At 43.4% G+C, this 18376-nt stretch overlaps 1 protein-coding gene across 11 annotated transcripts in view; it reads left to right on the top strand.

The window, feature by feature from the left end:
- The first annotated feature begins 16811 nt into the window (after positions 1–16811).
- LOC128221879 (fibrillin-2-like) overlaps positions 16812–18376 on the top strand; it is a 106062-nt gene continuing 104497 nt past the window's right edge. For 2 of the 11 annotated variants that reach the window (XM_052930508.1, XM_052930507.1), the window contains exon 1: positions 16812–17431. In XM_052930508.1, the coding sequence (XP_052786468.1) occupies positions 17362–17431 (70 nt within the window). In that variant the 5' untranslated portion in view covers positions 16812–17361. The remainder of the gene's footprint in view (positions 17432–18376) is intronic. The other 9 variants (XM_052930512.1, XM_052930510.1, XM_052930511.1 and 6 more) reach the window with 8 other exon arrangements.

Here is an 18376-nt window from a genome sequence, read left to right as displayed (position 1 = left end):
TGGCGATCTGCAATATCAATGCATGTACTCGTGGTGGACTTGTAATTGTTGGCGACCTGCAACATCAATGCGAATACTCGTGGTGGACTTGTAATTGTTGGCGACCTGCAACATCAATGCATGTACTCGTGGTGGACTTGTAATTGTTGGCGATCTGTAATATCAATGCATGTACTCGTGGTGGACTTGTACTTGTTGGCGATCTGTAATATCAATGCATGTACTCGTGGTGGACTTGTAGTTGTTGGCGATCTGCAATATCAATGCATGTACTCGTGGTGGACTTGTAATTGTTGGCGACCTGCAACATCAATGCGAATACTCGTGGTGGACTTGTAATTGTTGGCGATCTGCAACATCAATGCATGTACTCGTGGTGGACTTGTAGTTGTTGGCGATCTGTAATATCAATGCATGTACTCGTGGTGGACTTGTAATTGTTGGCGACCTGCAACATCAATGCGAATACTCGTGGTGGACTTGTAATTATTGGCGATCTGCAACATCAATGCATGTACTCGTGGTTGACTTGTAGTTGTTGGCGATCTGTAATATCAATGCATGTACTCGTGGTGGACTTGTAGTTGTTGGCGATCTGCAAGATCAATGCATGTACTCGTGGTGGACTTGTAATTGTTGGCGACCTGCAACATCAATGCGAATACTTGTGGTGGACTTGTAGTTGTTGGCGACCTGCAACATCAATGCGAATACTCGTGGTGAACTTTTAGTTGTTGGCGATCTGCAACATCAATGTGAATACTCGTGGTGGACTTGTAGTTGTTGGCGATCTGCAACATCAATGCGAATACTCGTGGTGGACTTGTAGTTGTTGGCGATCTGCAACATCAATGCGAATACTCGTGGTGGACTTGTAGTTGTTGGCGACCTGCAATATCAATGCATGCACTCGTGGTGGACTTGTAGTTGTTAGCGATCTGCAATATCAATGCATGTACTCGTGGTGGACTTGTAGTTGTTGGCGATCTGCAACATCAATGTATGCACTCGTGGTGGAATTGTAGTTGTTGGCGATCTTCAACATCAATGTATGTACTCGTGGTGGAATTGTAGTTGTTGGCGATCTGCAACATCAATGCAGGTACTCGTGGTGGACTTGTAGTTGTTGGCGATCTGCAACATCAATGTATGTACTCGTGGTGGAATTGTAGTTGTTGGCGATCTGCAACATCAATGCATGTACTCGTGGTGGACTTGTAGTTGTTGGCGACCTGCAATATCAATGCATGTACTCGTGGTGGACTTGTAGTTGTTGGCGACCTGCAACATCAATGCATGTACTCGTGGTGGACTTGTAGTTGTTGGCGACCTGTAATATCAATGCATGTACTCGTGGTGGACTTGTAGTTGTTGGCGACCTGCAACATCAATGCATGTACTCGTGGTGGACTTGTAGTTGTTGGCGCACTTCAATATCAATGCATGCACTCGTGGTGAACTTGTAGTTGTTGGCGCCCTTCAATATCAATGCATGCACTCGTGGTGGACTTGTAGTTGTTGGCGCCCTTCAATATCAATGCATGTACTCGTGGTGGACTTGTAGTTGTTGGCGATCCGCAACATCAATGTATGTACTCGTGGTGGACTTGTAGTTGTTGGCGATCTGCAATATCAATGCATGTAATCGTGGTGGACTTGTAGTTGTTGGCGATCTGCAATATCAATGCATGTACTCGTGGTGGACTTGTAGTTGTTGGTGACCTGTAATATCAATGCATGTACTCGTGGTGGACTTGTAGTTGTTGGCGATCTGCAATATCAATGCATGTACTCGTGGTGGACTTGCAATTGTTGGCGACCTGCAACATCAATGCGAATACTCGTGGTGAACTTGTAGTTGTTGGCGATCTGCAACATCAATGCGAATACTCGTGGTGAACTTGTAGTTGTTGGCGATCTGCAACATCAATGCATGTACTCGTGGTGGACTTGTAGTTGTTGGCGATCTGCAATATCAATGCATGTACTCGTGGTGGACTTGTAGTTGTTGGCGATCTGCAATATCAATGCATGTACTCGTGGTGGACTTGTAATTGTTGGCGACCTGCAACATCAATGCATGTACTCGTGGTGGACTTGTAATTGGTGGCGACCTGCAACATCAATGCATGTACTCGTGGTGGACTTGTAGTTGTTGGCGATCTGTAATATCAATGCATGTACTCGTGGTGGACTTGTAATTGTTGGCGACCTGCAACATCAATGCGAATACTCGTGGTGGACTTGTAATTGTTGGCGATCTGCAACATCAATGCATGTACTCGTGGTGGACTTGTAGTTGTTGGCGATCTGTAATATCAAATATCAATGCATGTACTCGTGGTGGACTTGTAGTTGTTGGCGATCTGTAATATCAATGCATGTACTCGTGGTGGACTTGTAATTGTTGGCGACCTGCAACATCAATTCGAATACTCGTGGTGGACTTGTAATTGTTGGCGATCTGCAACATCAATGCATGTACTCGTGGTGGACTTGTAGTTGTTGGCGATCTGTAATATCAATGCATGTACTCGTGGTGGACTTGTAATTGTTGGCGACCTGCAACATCAATGCGAATACTCGTGGTGGACTTGTAATTGTTGGCGATCTGCAACATCAATGCATGTACTCGTGGTTGACTTGTAGTTGTTGGCGATCTGTAATATCAATGCATGTACTCGTGGTGGACTTGTAGTTGTTGGCGATCTGCAAGATCAATGCATGTACTCGTGGTGGACTTGTAATTGTTGGCGACCTGCAACATCAATGCGAATACTTGTGGTGGACTTGTAGTTGTTGGCGACCTGCAACATCAATGCGAATACTCGTGGTGAACTTTTAGTTGTTGGCGATCTGCAACATCAATGTGAATACTCGTGGTGGACTTATAGTTGTTAGCGATCTGCAACATCAATGCGAATACTCGTGGTGGACTTGTAGTTGTTGGCGATCTGCAACATCAATGCGAATACTCGTGGTGGACTTGTAGTTGTTGGCGACCTGCAATATCAATGCATGCACTCGTGGTGGACTTGTAGTTGTTGGCGATCTGTAATATCAATGCATGTACTCGTGGTGGACTTGTAGTTGTTGGCGATCTGCAAGATCAATGCATGTACTCGTGGTGGACTTGCAATTGTTGGCGACCTGCAATATCAATGTATGTACTCGTGGTGGACTTGTAGTTGTTGGCGACCTGCAATATCAATGCATGTACTCGTGGTGGACTTGTAGTTATTGGCGATCTGCAATATCAATGCATGTACTCGTGGTGGACTTGTAGTTATTGGCGATTTGCAATATCAATGCATGTACTCGTGGTGGACATGTAGTTGTTGGCGATCTGCAATATCAATGCATGTACTCGTGGTGGACTTGTAGTTGTTGGCGACCTGCAACATCAATGCATGTACTCGTGATGGACTTGTAATTGTTGGCGACCTGCAATATCAATGTATGTACTCGTGGTGGACTTGCAATTGTTGGCGACCTGCAATATCAATGTATGTACTCGTGGTGGACTTGTAGTTGTTGGCGACCTGCAATATCAATGCATGTACTCGTGGTGGAATTGTAGTTGTTGGCGACCTGCAATATCAATGTATGTACGCGTGGTGGACTTGTAGTTGTTGGCGATCTGCAATATCAATGTATGTACTCGTGGTGGACTTGTAGTTGTTGGCGATCTGCAACATCAATGTATGTACTCGTGGTGGACTTGTAGTTGTTGGCGATCTGCAACATCAATGTATGTACTCGTGGTGGACTTGTAGTTGTTGGCGATCTGCAACATCAATGTATGTACTCGTGGTGGACTTGTAGTTGTTGGCGATCTGCAATATCAATGTATGTACTCGTGGTGGACTTGTAGTTGTTGGCGATCTGCAACATCAATGTATGTACTCGTGGTGGACTTGTAATTGTTGGCGATCTGCAACATCAATGCATGTACTCGTGGTGGACTTGTAGTTGTTGGCGATCTGCAATATCAATGCATGTACTCGTGGTGGACTTGTTTATTGGCGACCTGCAACATCAATGTATGTACTCGTGGTGGACTTGTAGTTGTTGGCGATCTGCAACATCAATGCATGCACTTGTGGTGGACTTGTAGTTATTGGCGATCTGCAACATCAATGCATGCACTCGTGGTGGACTTGTACTTGTTGGCGATCTGTAATATCAATGCATGTACTCGTGGTGGACTTGTAGTTGTTGGCGATCTGCAATATCAATGCATGTACTCGTGGTGGACTTGTAATTGTTGGCGACCTGCAACATCAATGCGAATACTCGTGGTGGACTTGTAATTGTTGGCGATCTGCAACATCAATGCATGTACTCGTGGTGGACTTGTAGTTGTTGGCGATCTGTAATATCAATGCATGTACTCGTGGTGGACTTGTAATTGTTGGCGACCTGCAACATCAATGCGAATACTCGTGGTGGACTTGTAATTGTTGGCGATCTGCAACATCAATGCATGTACTCGTGGTTGACTTGTAGTTGTTGGCGATCTGTAATATCAATGCATGTACTCGTGGTGGACTTGTAGTTGTTGGCGATCTGCAAGATCAATGCATGTACTCGTGGTGGACTTGTAATTGTTGGCGACCTGCAACATCAATGCGAATACTTGTGGTGGACTTGTAGTTGTTGGCGACCTGCAACATCAATGCGAATACTCGTGGTGAACTTTTAGTTGTTGGCGATCTGCAACATCAATGTGAATACTCGTGGTGGACTTGTAGTTGTTAGCGATCTGCAACATCAATGCGAATACTCGTGGTGGACTTGTAGTTGTTGGCGATCTGCAACATCAATGCGAATACTCGTGGTGGACTTGTAGTTGTTGGCGACCTGCAATATCAATGCATGCACTCGTGGTGGACTTGTAGTTGTTAGCGATCTGCAATATCAATGCATGTACTCGTGGTGGACTTGTAGTTGTTGGCGATCTGCAACATCAATGTATGCACTCGTGGTGGAATTGTAGTTGTTGGCGATCTGCAACATCAATGTATGTACTCGTGGTGGAATTGTAGTTGTTGGCGATCTGCAACATCAATGCAGGTACTCGTGGTGGACTTGTAGTTGTTGGCGATCTGCAACATCAATGTATGTACTCGTGGTGGAATTGTAGTTGTTGGCGATCTGCAACATCAATGCATGTACTCGTGGTGGACTTGTAGTTGTTGGCGATCTGCAATATCAATGCATGTACTCGTGGTGGACTTGTAGTTGTTGGCGACCTGCAACATCAATGCATGTACTCGTGGTGGACTTGTAGTTGTTGGCGACCTGTAATATCAATGCATGTACTCGTGGTGGACTTGTAGTTGTTGGCGACCTGCAACATCAATGCATGTACTCGTGGTGGACTTGTAGTTGTTGGCGCACTTCAATATCAATGCATGCACTCGTGGTGAACTTGTAGTTGTTGGCGCCCTTCAATATCAATGCATGCACTCGTGGTGGACTTGTAGTTGTTGGCGCCCTTCAATATCAATGCATGTACTCGTGGTGGACTTGTAGTTGTTGGCGATCTGCAACATCAATGCATGTACTCGTGGTGGACTTGTAGTTGTTGGCGATCTGCAATATCAATGCATGTACTCGTGGTGGACTTGTAGTTGTTGGCGATCTGCAATATCAATGCATGTACTCGTGGTGGACTTGTAGTTGTTGGTGACCTGTAATATCAATGCATGTACTCGTGGTGGACTTGTAGTTGTTGGCGATCTGCAATATCAATGCATGTACTCGTGGTGGACTTGCAATTGTTGGCGACCTGCAACATCAATGCGAATACTCGTGGTGAACTTGTAGTTGTTGGCGATCTGCAACATCAATGCGAATACTCGTGGTGAACTTGTAGTTGTTGGCGATCTGCAACATCAATGCATGTACTCGTGGTGGACTTGTAGTTGTTGGCGATCTGCAATATCAATGCATGTACTCGTGGTGGACTTGTAGTTGTTGGCGATCTGCAATATCAATGCATGTACTCGTGGTGGACTTGTAGTTGTTGGCGACCTGCAACATCAATGCATGTACTCGTGGTGGACTTGTAATTGGTGGCGACCTGCAACATCAATGCATGTACTCGTGGTGGACTTGTAGTTGTTGGCGATCTGTAATATCAATGCATGTACTCGTGGTGGACTTGTAATTGTTGGCGACCTGCAACATCAATGCGAATACTCGTGGTGGACTTGTAATTGTTGGCGATCTGCAACATCAATGCATGTACTCGTGGTGGACTTGTAGTTGTTGGCGATCTGTAATATCAAATATCAATGCATGTACTCGTGGTGGACTTGTAGTTGTTGGCGATCTGTAATATCAATGCATGTACTCGTGGTGGACTTGTAATTGTTGGCGACCTGCAACATCAATTCGAATACTCGTGGTGGACTTGTAATTGTTGGCGATCTGCAACATCAATGCATGTACTCGTGGTGGACTTGTAGTTGTTGGCGATCTGTAATATCAATGCATGTACTCGTGGTGGACTTGTAATTGTTGGCGACCTGCAACATCAATGCGAATACTCGTGGTGGACTTGTAATTGTTGGCGATCTGCAACATCAATGCATGTACTCGTGGTTGACTTGTAGTTGTTGGCGATCTGTAATATCAATGCATGTACTCGTGGTGGACTTGTAGTTGTTGGCGATCTGCAAGATCAATGCATGTACTCGTGGTGGACTTGTAATTGTTGGCGACCTGCAACATCAATGCGAATACTTGTGGTGGACTTGTAGTTGTTGGCGACCTGCAACATCAATGCGAATACTCGTGGTGAACTTTTAGTTGTTGGCGATCTGCAACATCAATGTGAATACTCGTGGTGGACTTATAGTTGTTAGCGATCTGCAACATCAATGCGAATACTCGTGGTGGACTTGTAGTTGTTGGCGATCTGCAACATCAATGCGAATACTCGTGGTGGACTTGTAGTTGTTGGCGACCTGCAATATCAATGCATGCACTCGTGGTGGACTTGTAGTTGTTGGCGATCTGTAATATCAATGCATGTACTCGTGGTGGACTTGTAGTTGTTGGCGATCTGCAAGATCAATGCATGTACTCGTGGTGGACTTGTAATTGTTGGCGACCTGCAATATCAATGTATGTACTCGTGGTGGACTTGTAGTTGTTGGCGACCTGCAATATCAATGCATGTACTCGTGGTGGACTTGTAGTTATTGGCGATCTGCAATATCAATGCATGTACTCGTGGTGGACTTGTAGTTATTGGCGATTTGCAATATCAATGCATGTACTCGTGGTGGACATGTAGTTCTTGGCGATCTGCAATATCAATGCATGTACTCGTGGTGGACTTGTAGTTGTTGGCGACCTGCAACATCAATGCATGTACTCGTGATGGACTTGTAATTGTTGGCGACCTGCAATATCAATGTATGTACTCGTGGTGGACTTGCTATTGTTGGCGACCTGCAATATCAATGTATGTACTCGTGGTGGACTTGTAGTTGTTGGCGACCTGCAATATCAATGCATGTACTCGTGGTGGACTTGTAATTGTTGGCGACCTGCAATATCAATGTATGTACGCGTGGTGGACTTGTAGTTGTTGGCGATCTGCAATATCAATGTATGTACTCGTGGTGGACTTGTAGTTGTTGGCGATCTGCAACATCAATGTATGTACTCGTGGTGGACTTGTAGTTGTTGGCGATCTGCAACATCAATGTATGTACTCGTGGTGGACTTGTAGTTGTTGGCGATCTGCAACATCAATGTATGTACTCGTGGTGGACTTGTAGTTGTTGGCGATCTGCAATATCAATGTATGTACTCGTGGTGGACTTGTAGTTGTTGGCGATCTGCAACATCAATGTATGTACTCGTGGTGGACTTGTAATTGTTGGCGATCTGCAACATCAATGCATGTACTCGTGGTGGACTTGTAGTTGTTGGCGATCTGCAATATCAATGCATGTACTCGTGGTGGACTTGTTTATTGGCGACCTGCAACATCAATGTATGTACTCGTGGTGGACTTGTAGTTGTTGGCGATCTGCAACATCAATGCATGCACTTGTGGTGGACTTGTAGTTATTGGCGATCTGCAACATCAATGCATGCACTCGTGGTGGACTTGTAGTTGTTGGCGATCTGCAATATCAATGCATGTACTCGTGGTGGACTTGTTTAATGGCGACCTGCAAGATCAATGTATGTACTCGTGGTGGACTTGTAGTTGTTGGCGACCTGCAACATCAATGTATGTACTCGTGGTGGACTTGTAGTTGTTGGCGATCTGCAACATCAATGTATGTACTCGTGGTGGACTTGTAGTTGTTGGCGACCTGCAACATCAATGCATGTACTCGTGATGGACTTGTAATTGTTGGCGACCTGCAATATCAATGTATGTACTCGTGGTGGACTTGCAATTGTTGGCGACCTGCAATATCAATGTATGTACTCGTGGTGGACTTGTAGTTGTTGGCGACCTGCAATATCAATGCATGTACTCGTGGTAGAATTGTAGTTGTTGGCGACCTGCAATATCAATGTATGTACGCGTGGTGGACTTGTAGTTGTTGGCGATCTGCAATATCAATGTATGTACTCGTGGTGGACTTGTAGTTGTTGGCGATCTGCAACATCAATGCATGTACTCGTGGTGGACTTGTAGTTGTTGGCGATCTGCAACATCAATGTATGTACTCGTGGTGGACTTGTAGTTGTTGGCGATCTGCAACATCAATGTATGTACTCGTGGTGGACTTGTAGTTGTTGGCGATCTGCAATATCAATGTATGTACTCGTGGTGGACTTGTAGTTGTTGGCGATCTGCAACATCAATGTATGTACTCGTGGTGGACTTGTAATTGTTGGCGATCTGCAACATCAATGCATGTACTCGTGGTGGACTTGTAGTTGTTGGCGATCTGCAATATCAATGCATGTACTCGTGGTGGACTTGTTTATTGGCGACCTGCAACATCAATGTATGTACTCGTGGTGGACTTGTAGTTGTTGGCGATCTGCAACATCAATGCATGCACTTGTGGTGGACTTGTAGTTATTGGCGATCTGCAACATCAATGCATGCACTCGTGGTGGACTTGTAGTTGTTGGCGATCTGCAATATCAATGCATGTACTCGTGGTGGACTTGTTTAATGGCGACCTGCAAGATCAATGTATGTACTCGTGGTGGACTTGTAGTTGTTGGCGACCTGCAACATCAATGTATGTACTCGTGGTGGACTTGTAGTTGTTGGCGATCTGCAACATCAATGTATGTACTCGTGGTGGACTTGTAGTTGTTGGCGACCTGCAATATCAATGCATGTACTCGTGGTGGACTTGTAGTTGTTGGCGATCCGCAACATCAATGCATGTACTCGTGGTGGACTTGTAGTTGTTGGCGACCTGCAACATCAATGCGAATACTCGTGGTGAACTTGTAGTTGTTGGCGATCTGCAACATCAATGTATGTATTTGTGGTGAACTTGTAGTTGTTGGCGATCTGCAACATCAATGCGAATACTCGTGGTGGACTTGTAGTTGTTGGCGACCAGCAATATCAATGCATTCACTCGTGGTGGACTTGTAGTTGTTAGCGATCTGCAATATCAATGCATGCACTCGTGGTGGACTTGTAGTTGTTGGCGACCTGCAACATCAATGCATGCACTCGTGGTGGACTTGTAGTTGTTAGCGATCTGCAATATCAATGCATGCACTCGTGGTGGACTTGTAGTTGTTGGCGACCTGCAGCATCAATGCATGCACTCGTGGTGGACTTGTAGTTGTTAGCGATCTGCAATATCAATGCATGTACTCGTGGTGGACTTGTAGTTGTTGGCGACCTGCAACATCAATGCATGTACTCGTGGTGGACTTGTAGTTGTTGGCGACCTGCAACATCAATGCATGTACTCGTGGTGGACTTGTAGTTGTTAGCGATCTGCAATATCAATGCATGTACTCGTGGTGGACTTGTAGTTGTTGGCGATCTGCAATATCAATGTATGTACTCGTGGTGGACTTGTAGTTGTTGGCGATCTGCAATATCAATGCATGTACTCGTGGTGGACTTGTAGTTGTTGGCGACCTGCAACATCAATGCATGTACTCGTCTTGGACTTGTAGTTGTTGGCGATCTGCAACATCAATGCATGCACTCGTGGTGGACTTGTAGTTGTTGGTGACCTGCAATATCAATGCATGCACTCGTGGTGGACTTGTAGTTGTTGGCGATCTGCAATATCAATGCATGTACTCGTGGTGGACTTGTAGTTGTTGGTGATCTGCAACATCAATGCATGCACTCGTGGTGGACTTGTAGTTGTTGGTGATCTGCAATATCAATGCATGCACTCGTGGTGGACTTGTAGTTGTTGGTGATCTGCAACATCAATGCATGCACTCGTGGTGGACTTGTAGTTGTTGGTGACCTGCAATATCAATGCATGCACTCGTGGTGGACTTGTAGTTGTTGGTGACCTGCAACATCAATGCATGCACTCGTGGTGGACTTGTAGTTGTTGGCGACCTGCAACATCAATGAATGCACTCGTGGTGGACTTGTAGTTGTTGGCGACCTGCAACATCAATGCATGTACTCGTGGTGGACTTGTAGTTGTTGGCGACCTGCAACATCAATGCATGTACTCGTGGTGGACTTGTAGTTGTTGGCGACCTGCAATATCAATGCATGTACTCGTGGTGGACGTGTAGTTGTTGGCGATCTGCAATATCAATGCATGTACTCGTGGTGGACTTGTAGTTGTTGGCGATCTGCAACATCAATGCATGTACTCGTGGTGGACTTGTAGTTGTTGGCGACCTTCAATATCAATGCATGTACTCGTGGTGTACTTGTAGTTGTTGGCGACCTGCAACATTAATGCATGCACTCGTGGTGGACTTGTAGTTGTTGGCGACCTGCAACATCAATGCATGCACTCGTGGTGGACTTGTAGTTGTTGGCGACCTGCTATATCAATGCATGTACTCGTGGTGGACTTGTAGTTGTTGGCGATCTGCAACATCAATGCATGTACTCGTGGTGGACTTGTAGTTGTTGGCGATCTGCAACATCAATGCATGTACTCGAGGTGGACTTGTTTAATGGCGACCTGCAATATCAATGTATGTACTCGTGGTGGACTTGTAGTTGTTGGCGATCTGCAACATCAATGTATGTACTCGTGGTGGACTTGTAGTTGTTGGCGATCTGCAACATCAATGTATGTACTCGTGGTGGACTTGTAGTTGTTGGCGATCTGCAACATCAATGTATGTACTCGTGGTGGACTTGTAGTTGTTGGCGATCTGCAATATCAATGTATGTACTCGTGGTGGACTTGTAGTTGTTGGCGATCTGCAACATCAATGTATGTACTCGTGGTGGACTTGTAATTGTTGGCGATCTGCAACATTAATGCATGTACTCGTGGTGGACTTGTAGTTGTTGGCGATCTGCAACATCAATGTATGTACTCGTGGTGGACTTGTAGTTGTTGGCGATCTGCAATATCAATGTATGTACTCGTGGTCGACTTGTAGTTGTTGGTGATCTGTGCATGCACTCGTGGTGGACTTGTAGTTGTTGGCGACCTGCAGTATCAATGCATGTACTCGTGGTGGACTTGTAGTTGTTGGTGACCTGTAATATCAATGCATGTATTCGTGGTGGACTTGTAGTTGTTGGCGATCTGCAACATCAATGCGAATACTCGTGGTGGACTTGTAGTTGTTGGCGATCTGCAATATCAATGCATGTACTCGTGGTGGACTTGTAGTTGTTGGCGACCTGCAATATCAATGTATGTACTTGTGGTGGACTTGTAGTTGTTGGCGATCTGCAATATCAATGTATGCATTTGTGGTGAACTTGTATTTGTTGGCGATCTGCAATATCAATGCATGTACTCGTGGTGGATTTGCAGTTGTTGGCGACCTGCAATATCAATGCATGTACTCGTGGTGGACTTGTAGTTGTTGGCGACCTGCAATATCAATACATGTACTCGTGGTGGACTTGTAGTTGTTGGCGACCTGCAATATCAATGCATGTACTCGTGGTGGACTTGTAATTGTTGGCGACCTGCAATATCAATGCATGTACTCGTGGTGGACTTGTAGTTGTTGGCGACCTGCAATATCAATGCATGTACTCGTGGTGAACTTGCAGTTGTTGGCGATCTGCATCATCAATGCATGTAATTTTGGTGAACTTGTAGTTGTTGGCGATCTGCAACATCAATGTATGTATTTGTGGTGAAACTGTAGTTGTTGGCGTCCTGCAATATCAATGCATGTACTCGTGGTGAACTTGTAGTTGTTGGCGACCTGCAATATCAATGCATGTAATTGTGGTGAACTTGTAGTTGTTGGCGACCTGCAACATCAATGTATGTATTTGTGGTGAACTTGTAGTTGTTGGCGATCTGCAACATCAATGCATGTAATTGTGGTGAACTTGTAGTTGTTGGCGACCTGCAATATCAATGCATGTACTCGTGGTGAACTTGCAGTTGTTGGCGACCTGCAATATCAATGCATGTACTCGTGGATGTACTCGTGGTGAACTTGCAGTTGTTGGCGATCTGCAACATCAATGCATGTAATTGTGGTGAACTTGTAGTTGTTGGCGACCTGCAACATCAACGCGTGTTCTCGTGGTGAACTTGTAGTTGTTGGCGATCTGCAACGTCAATGTATGTATTTGTGGTGTGTTGGCGACCTGCAGAATCAATGCATATACGTGTGGTGAACTTGTAGCTGTTGGCGAGCTGCAGGATCAATGCATATACGTGTGGTGAATTTGTAGCTGTTGGCGAGCTTCAGGATCTATGCAGATACTTGTGGTGAACTTGTAGCCTTTGGCGATCTGCAGGAGCAATGCATATACTTGTTGTAGTTGTTGGCGACCAGCAGCATCAATTCATGTATTTGTGTTTTTGTTCGTATATTCAATTTTGATATCATCAACTCGTCAGTTTCCCAAATATAACCGGCCGATGTATATATTTCCAAATCCTTATGATGTCTGTCTGTGTCGTCCACGTTGAGGACGTCCTTAAACTCTTGAAATTCCCAGGATGCTAGCCGAATTTTCTAAATAAAGTTTCTCAGCCCATCAACTAGATCACGCCTACTGGCTTCCTTCAAGTCATGTAGTTCCACAAGTTCTCCTATTTTCTGCTCCTCCTTTCTGTCCTCGGTCACTTCATACCTCCATCTGAAAGTTATAATGGACTGATTTACTAATTATAGCAGTAATGCTCTTTTAATATTGTGTTTTTTTCCAGCAGTTAGATGAAGCGTCGGGTAGACAGTGGATTTCAGGTAAGACGTCAACAGATCAGGCAGGACTTGAGCAGTTCGGCTGGGACTGCCATCTGGCAAATAGGCTCGGCGATATGTTAATACCTGGACATCTCCGACGCCAAGTTTCCATGTGAGATACTAACAGTCCTAATCATAGGGTGTCCCCAGTTAACACTTATAATAATACACGCGTGAATTCAATTGTCTCGCACAGTAATGCAGTCGTCAGTTGGGTTGATATCTGTCTTCCCAATCAAGCTATGAAAAATGTACAAAATAAATTATTGACATTTTACACTGATTTTAATTGCAGCTTGCAAACTTACTGGATAAGCTCACACGATATGACCTCGTGCTATTGGTCATAGTGGACTCGTTCAGGTTTATGACGTATTTGTGGAAAGTCAATGCCCAAATACTCGATGACCGTGACCACTTTCTTTCCCCGTGTGATATGTGCAACAGGAACCTGTCAGACAAGGGACCTGCAACGTTATAAGTAGACACTGGTAAACCGCGCACAGATGCAAATTTTGAGTATTTCTTAGTATTGATCGATCATTGATGTTTCTTCAGGTTAAGACACACTCAATATACAATTTGTTATACATAATACAATATCATTTAATGACATGCTAATACTAAGCACTACTTGGAAGTATATTTCTGTAACGTATCACAACATGCTAAATTCTAAAATGAAGAACCTCTGGACTAAGACCTTAAAAAGTATAATTAGCAACTCGACTAAATGTAGTAAATATAAGTGGAGTGTGTAATAACCACGTACGGTTTTAGAAAGAAATAATTGTCTCAACTAAGTTTTGCCCTAATAATCTGACTTACCTATGTTTTGTACAGAAGACATTTTGAATGAGCTTGCAAATCTATTATTTTTTACCTCAAACATTGTCCTTAAGAAAGGATATAATATTAAATCATATCGTTCAAATTTACTGTTTTACTAATTCTTCTTCACAAAAAGATGTTACTTTCTGGATGTGTTCATTTATCCGATTAAACAAACACTGCAATAAAAAAATAGAGTCCGCCTTTATATTGCTGTGCCTCATGCATTGTGCAAGGTAAATATTGGATGAAAACTCCATTCAAACAACTGTCGGACCATATAAGACAACTAATATGTCAATAATTTATAGGCGTAAAAACAGAACAATACCTTATACAAGCGGGAACAATGGACGCATTACAAAGGCAACTCCGGCTAATTAGCCTAAAATACTTGTATGTTTACAATAGTTTACAGGGTTTAGTCGTTATAAAAAGTTTTGAATAGGACTCTACTGTGATTTTCGAATGAGTTGAGGAAAAACTAAAGTTGCCTTGAGCCATATTGTGTGAATGGTACACTTAACTTCATGCTGCTTGATAACGCGACTGAACATTACTGATGATTTTCATGGTATCTTTACATAAAAGGCCTGCTTTAACTCGTAAATTATGCATGTTGAACAAAACTTATTTTCATTTTTGAAAATACAAATTTATATGTATTAATCTAAGCCAATAAAAGCCATGTATAGTTTTGTATTTTGTACAAACATCATGTCTGTAAGGTTATGTCATGAGCCCAAGATGTACAAGCATCATGTCTGTAAAGTTATGTCATAGGCCCAAGATGTACAAACATCATGTCTGTAAGGTAATGTCATAGGCCCAACATAGAAACACAATTGTACAAACATCATGTCTGTAAGGTAATGTCATAGGCCCAACATAGAAACACAATTGTACAAACATCATGTCTGTAAGGTAATGTCATAGGCCCAAGATGTACAAACATCATGTCTGTAAGGTAATGTCATAGGCCCAACATAGAAACACAATTGTACAAACATCATGTCTGTAAGGTAATGTCATAGGCCCAAGATGTACACACATCATGTCTGTAAGGTAATGTCATAGGCCCAAGATGTACAAACATTATGTCTGTAAGGTAATGTCATAGGCCGAAGATGTACAAGCATCATGTCTGTAAGGTAATGTCATAGGCCCAAGATGTACAAGCATCATGTCTGTAAGGTAATGTCATAGGCCCAAGATGTACAAACATTATGTCTGTAAGGTAATGTCATAGGCCCAATATGTACAAACATCATGTCTGTAAAAGCTATGCCTCTCGTTTAAAAGTGATGCACCTGGCTTTACCATGATGTTATTGCCCAGATACACGACAGACATACTGCCATAGGCTGCGCTTACTGCTACCATACCCGGTGGTTAGGGCTCGATAGGAACACCTTTTGTAGCTCACCCTCATGTAATATACTAAACAATTGAAGTTATATTTGATATGTTATTTACACAGCGTTCGGACGCTAACAATTCTGATAATTTACAGTTAATACTGGTGATAGTGAGCTGTTTTGTGATAAATAAAGGCATTTAATCTATGTTCAACCGCATGCCCGTAGCAACACTTCGGCTACATTGTGTGGAAACTGATCACATGTACTTCATTTTATGAGTTGGTTTCGAGGTCTCTCTTCAAAATCAGATAATAAATTTAGCCAAAGTTCAGATGCATCGTTAGTGTGTGTACCACGTGATAAATTGCCTCAAAAATGCTACGTCGGAAGGCAATATTTTGCTTCGGTTAAAGACTTTAGAGAAAGCTAACTTTCCCATTTCTCCACCATTTTAAATGAAACATAGCGCAGTCTACGCCGCTTACGGAGCTCCGCCTTTGGTCTTTTATCACAGTTTGAATGCGAGTATAGTTTCTTAAAACACTTCGACAAACCTTTTCATAATACGGCCATCTGACGGAGCACTGTGAAACATTATTTTGGAAACAGGTTTGTCGAAGTGTTCGCTTAAACTAATCACCTTATCAAACTCCGGTAATAAAACGAAGGCTCTTTAAGCGGCATAGACTACCATTTGTTTAATTTAAAATGGTGTAGTAAAAGAAAAGTTATCTTTGATTTAAGTCTTCATTTTAAGCAAAATATTGCCTTCTGATATAGCATAAATGACGTAATATATAACGTGGTATACATACCCTGTATAAAGCTAAAACATAGTGTAACGTGCGACGTATAGAAACACCAACAGATCCCTTCAGAGAAAAGCATGCTCGATCCAGAAGGGGTTCGCTGGTCTTTATATACAATAAATTCTCAATCTACACAGAGCCCAGGCTGTGCTAATTTGCATATTACCAACCAAGTAAACGTACGTACTATGAACGTACTTCCGTTTATAACGGAATGTTATACTATGAACGCACTTCCGCCGCCTACAGCGGACCATTGCACTAATCCGCCGCCAACAGCGAACCGTTACACTAATCCGCCGCCTAGAGCGGACCGTTACAAAAGTTTTCAGTGCAGTCGATCATGACTAAGAGGTTTTTTTTTTCAGAACAAATTACGTATGTGTTTCAAAGGCAGTGGGCACACAACATTTGATACATTTCATCTCCGCACTGTCATTGGTTAGATGGGATTCTAGGTAGAGAAATAGAGACAGACAGAAATGAGGATAGGTCAGGATGGTCAAATGAGGAAACGGTTGTGTATCAGTATAACGCTTTAAGTATCTCTTCTTGTTGGGTACCATTTGGCGCGACGGTGCCCGAGTCAATGTATTGGCTCTGGTAGAGCCCAAAGACTTGCAGGGTTTACCGCTTCTAACCGAGATATCGGGTGTAGGACAGGGCGTTAGTTCATGAAGACGGTTGTCTGGGAATGGCCCGCTGACGATTTGATTTTCAGGAGTGTTTATCATCTTGATTCGGGTGAAGTGCTGTTTTAAAATTATTTGTGCAAGATATACGTTGGATTGAATTTGACGAACGCGTGCATTGTTTTCTGCATGGCACAGCAGTAGGCACTGGGTTTAAAAGCTTACGTAAGGAGTAAATGTGTCATTGTCACGTAACAATTTGGGAAATGCTTATTAAGATCTTGAAGTAATTTTCCTCTAGTTTCGGTTAACAGTTAGGATTTTAAAGCGTGAAGTGATTGGATCTTTCAAATCGCGGGAAAGTGATGAAATATTAACATCATGAAGTGGACAAATGTTTTTCTCGGGGTCTTAGTGATTCTCGGAATATTGTCAACGGTATATGCTCAATGTAAGTATTTTCCCACCTATACGATAGGCTTCAATTTCTTTAATCCATTTTAGCTTGACTGTGAAGACTGCTATAAGCTGATACACATGTAACGGTCCGCTGTAGACGGCGGACGTGCGTTCATAGTATATCATTCCGTTATAGACAGAAGCACGGTACGTTCATAGTACGTATGTTTATTTGGGTGGTACTGTAACGGTCCGCTGTAGACGGCGGACGTGCGTTCATAGTATAACATTCCGTTATAGACGGAAGCACGGTACGTTCATAGTATGTTTATTTGGGTGGTACTGTAACGGTCCGCTGTAGACGGCGGACGTGCGTTCATAGTATATCATTCCGTTATAGACGGAAGCACGGTACGTTCATAGTATGTTTATTTGGGTGGTACTGTAACGGTCCACTGTAGGCGGCGGACGTGCGGTCATAGTATAACATTCCGTTAGAGACGGAAGTACGTTCATAGAACGTATGTTTACTTGGTTGGGAATATGCAAAATAGCAAAAGCCCGGGCTCCGTGTGGTTTGAGAATTTACTGGAAAAAAAAGACCAGTGGACCCATTCAGGGTCGAGCATGCTTTTCTCTGAATGGATCTGTTGGCCTTGTTCGCCTCGTACGTTACACAACCATCGCCCGAGACTGCTTTCTGGGTATAAACCAGTACCGACTTCAGTTTGAGAGGCCGCGGGAATGTGCCCTATTTAGGATTCAATCCCACATCACCGTAGATGAGAAACCGGCACTCTGACTATAGCCTCGTCCCAATACGATTTGAATTTCTTAATTCTGCTTTTCGATACATGTTTCAAATTCATGGTACAGGATATTTATTTCCAAAAATGACTTATGTACACGATTATCAAATTGTTTAAGATCAGTTTAGATTTTGACCAACAAAAAACATTACAATGATTGAGCTAGCAAATCGTGTTTGATGTACAGA

This window comes from Mya arenaria, chromosome 16, assembly GCF_026914265.1.
Source record: "Mya arenaria isolate MELC-2E11 chromosome 16, ASM2691426v1".
NCBI lineage: Eukaryota > Metazoa > Mollusca > Bivalvia > Myida > Myidae > Mya > Mya arenaria.
This window is presented reverse-complemented; position numbering and strand designations above follow the sequence as displayed.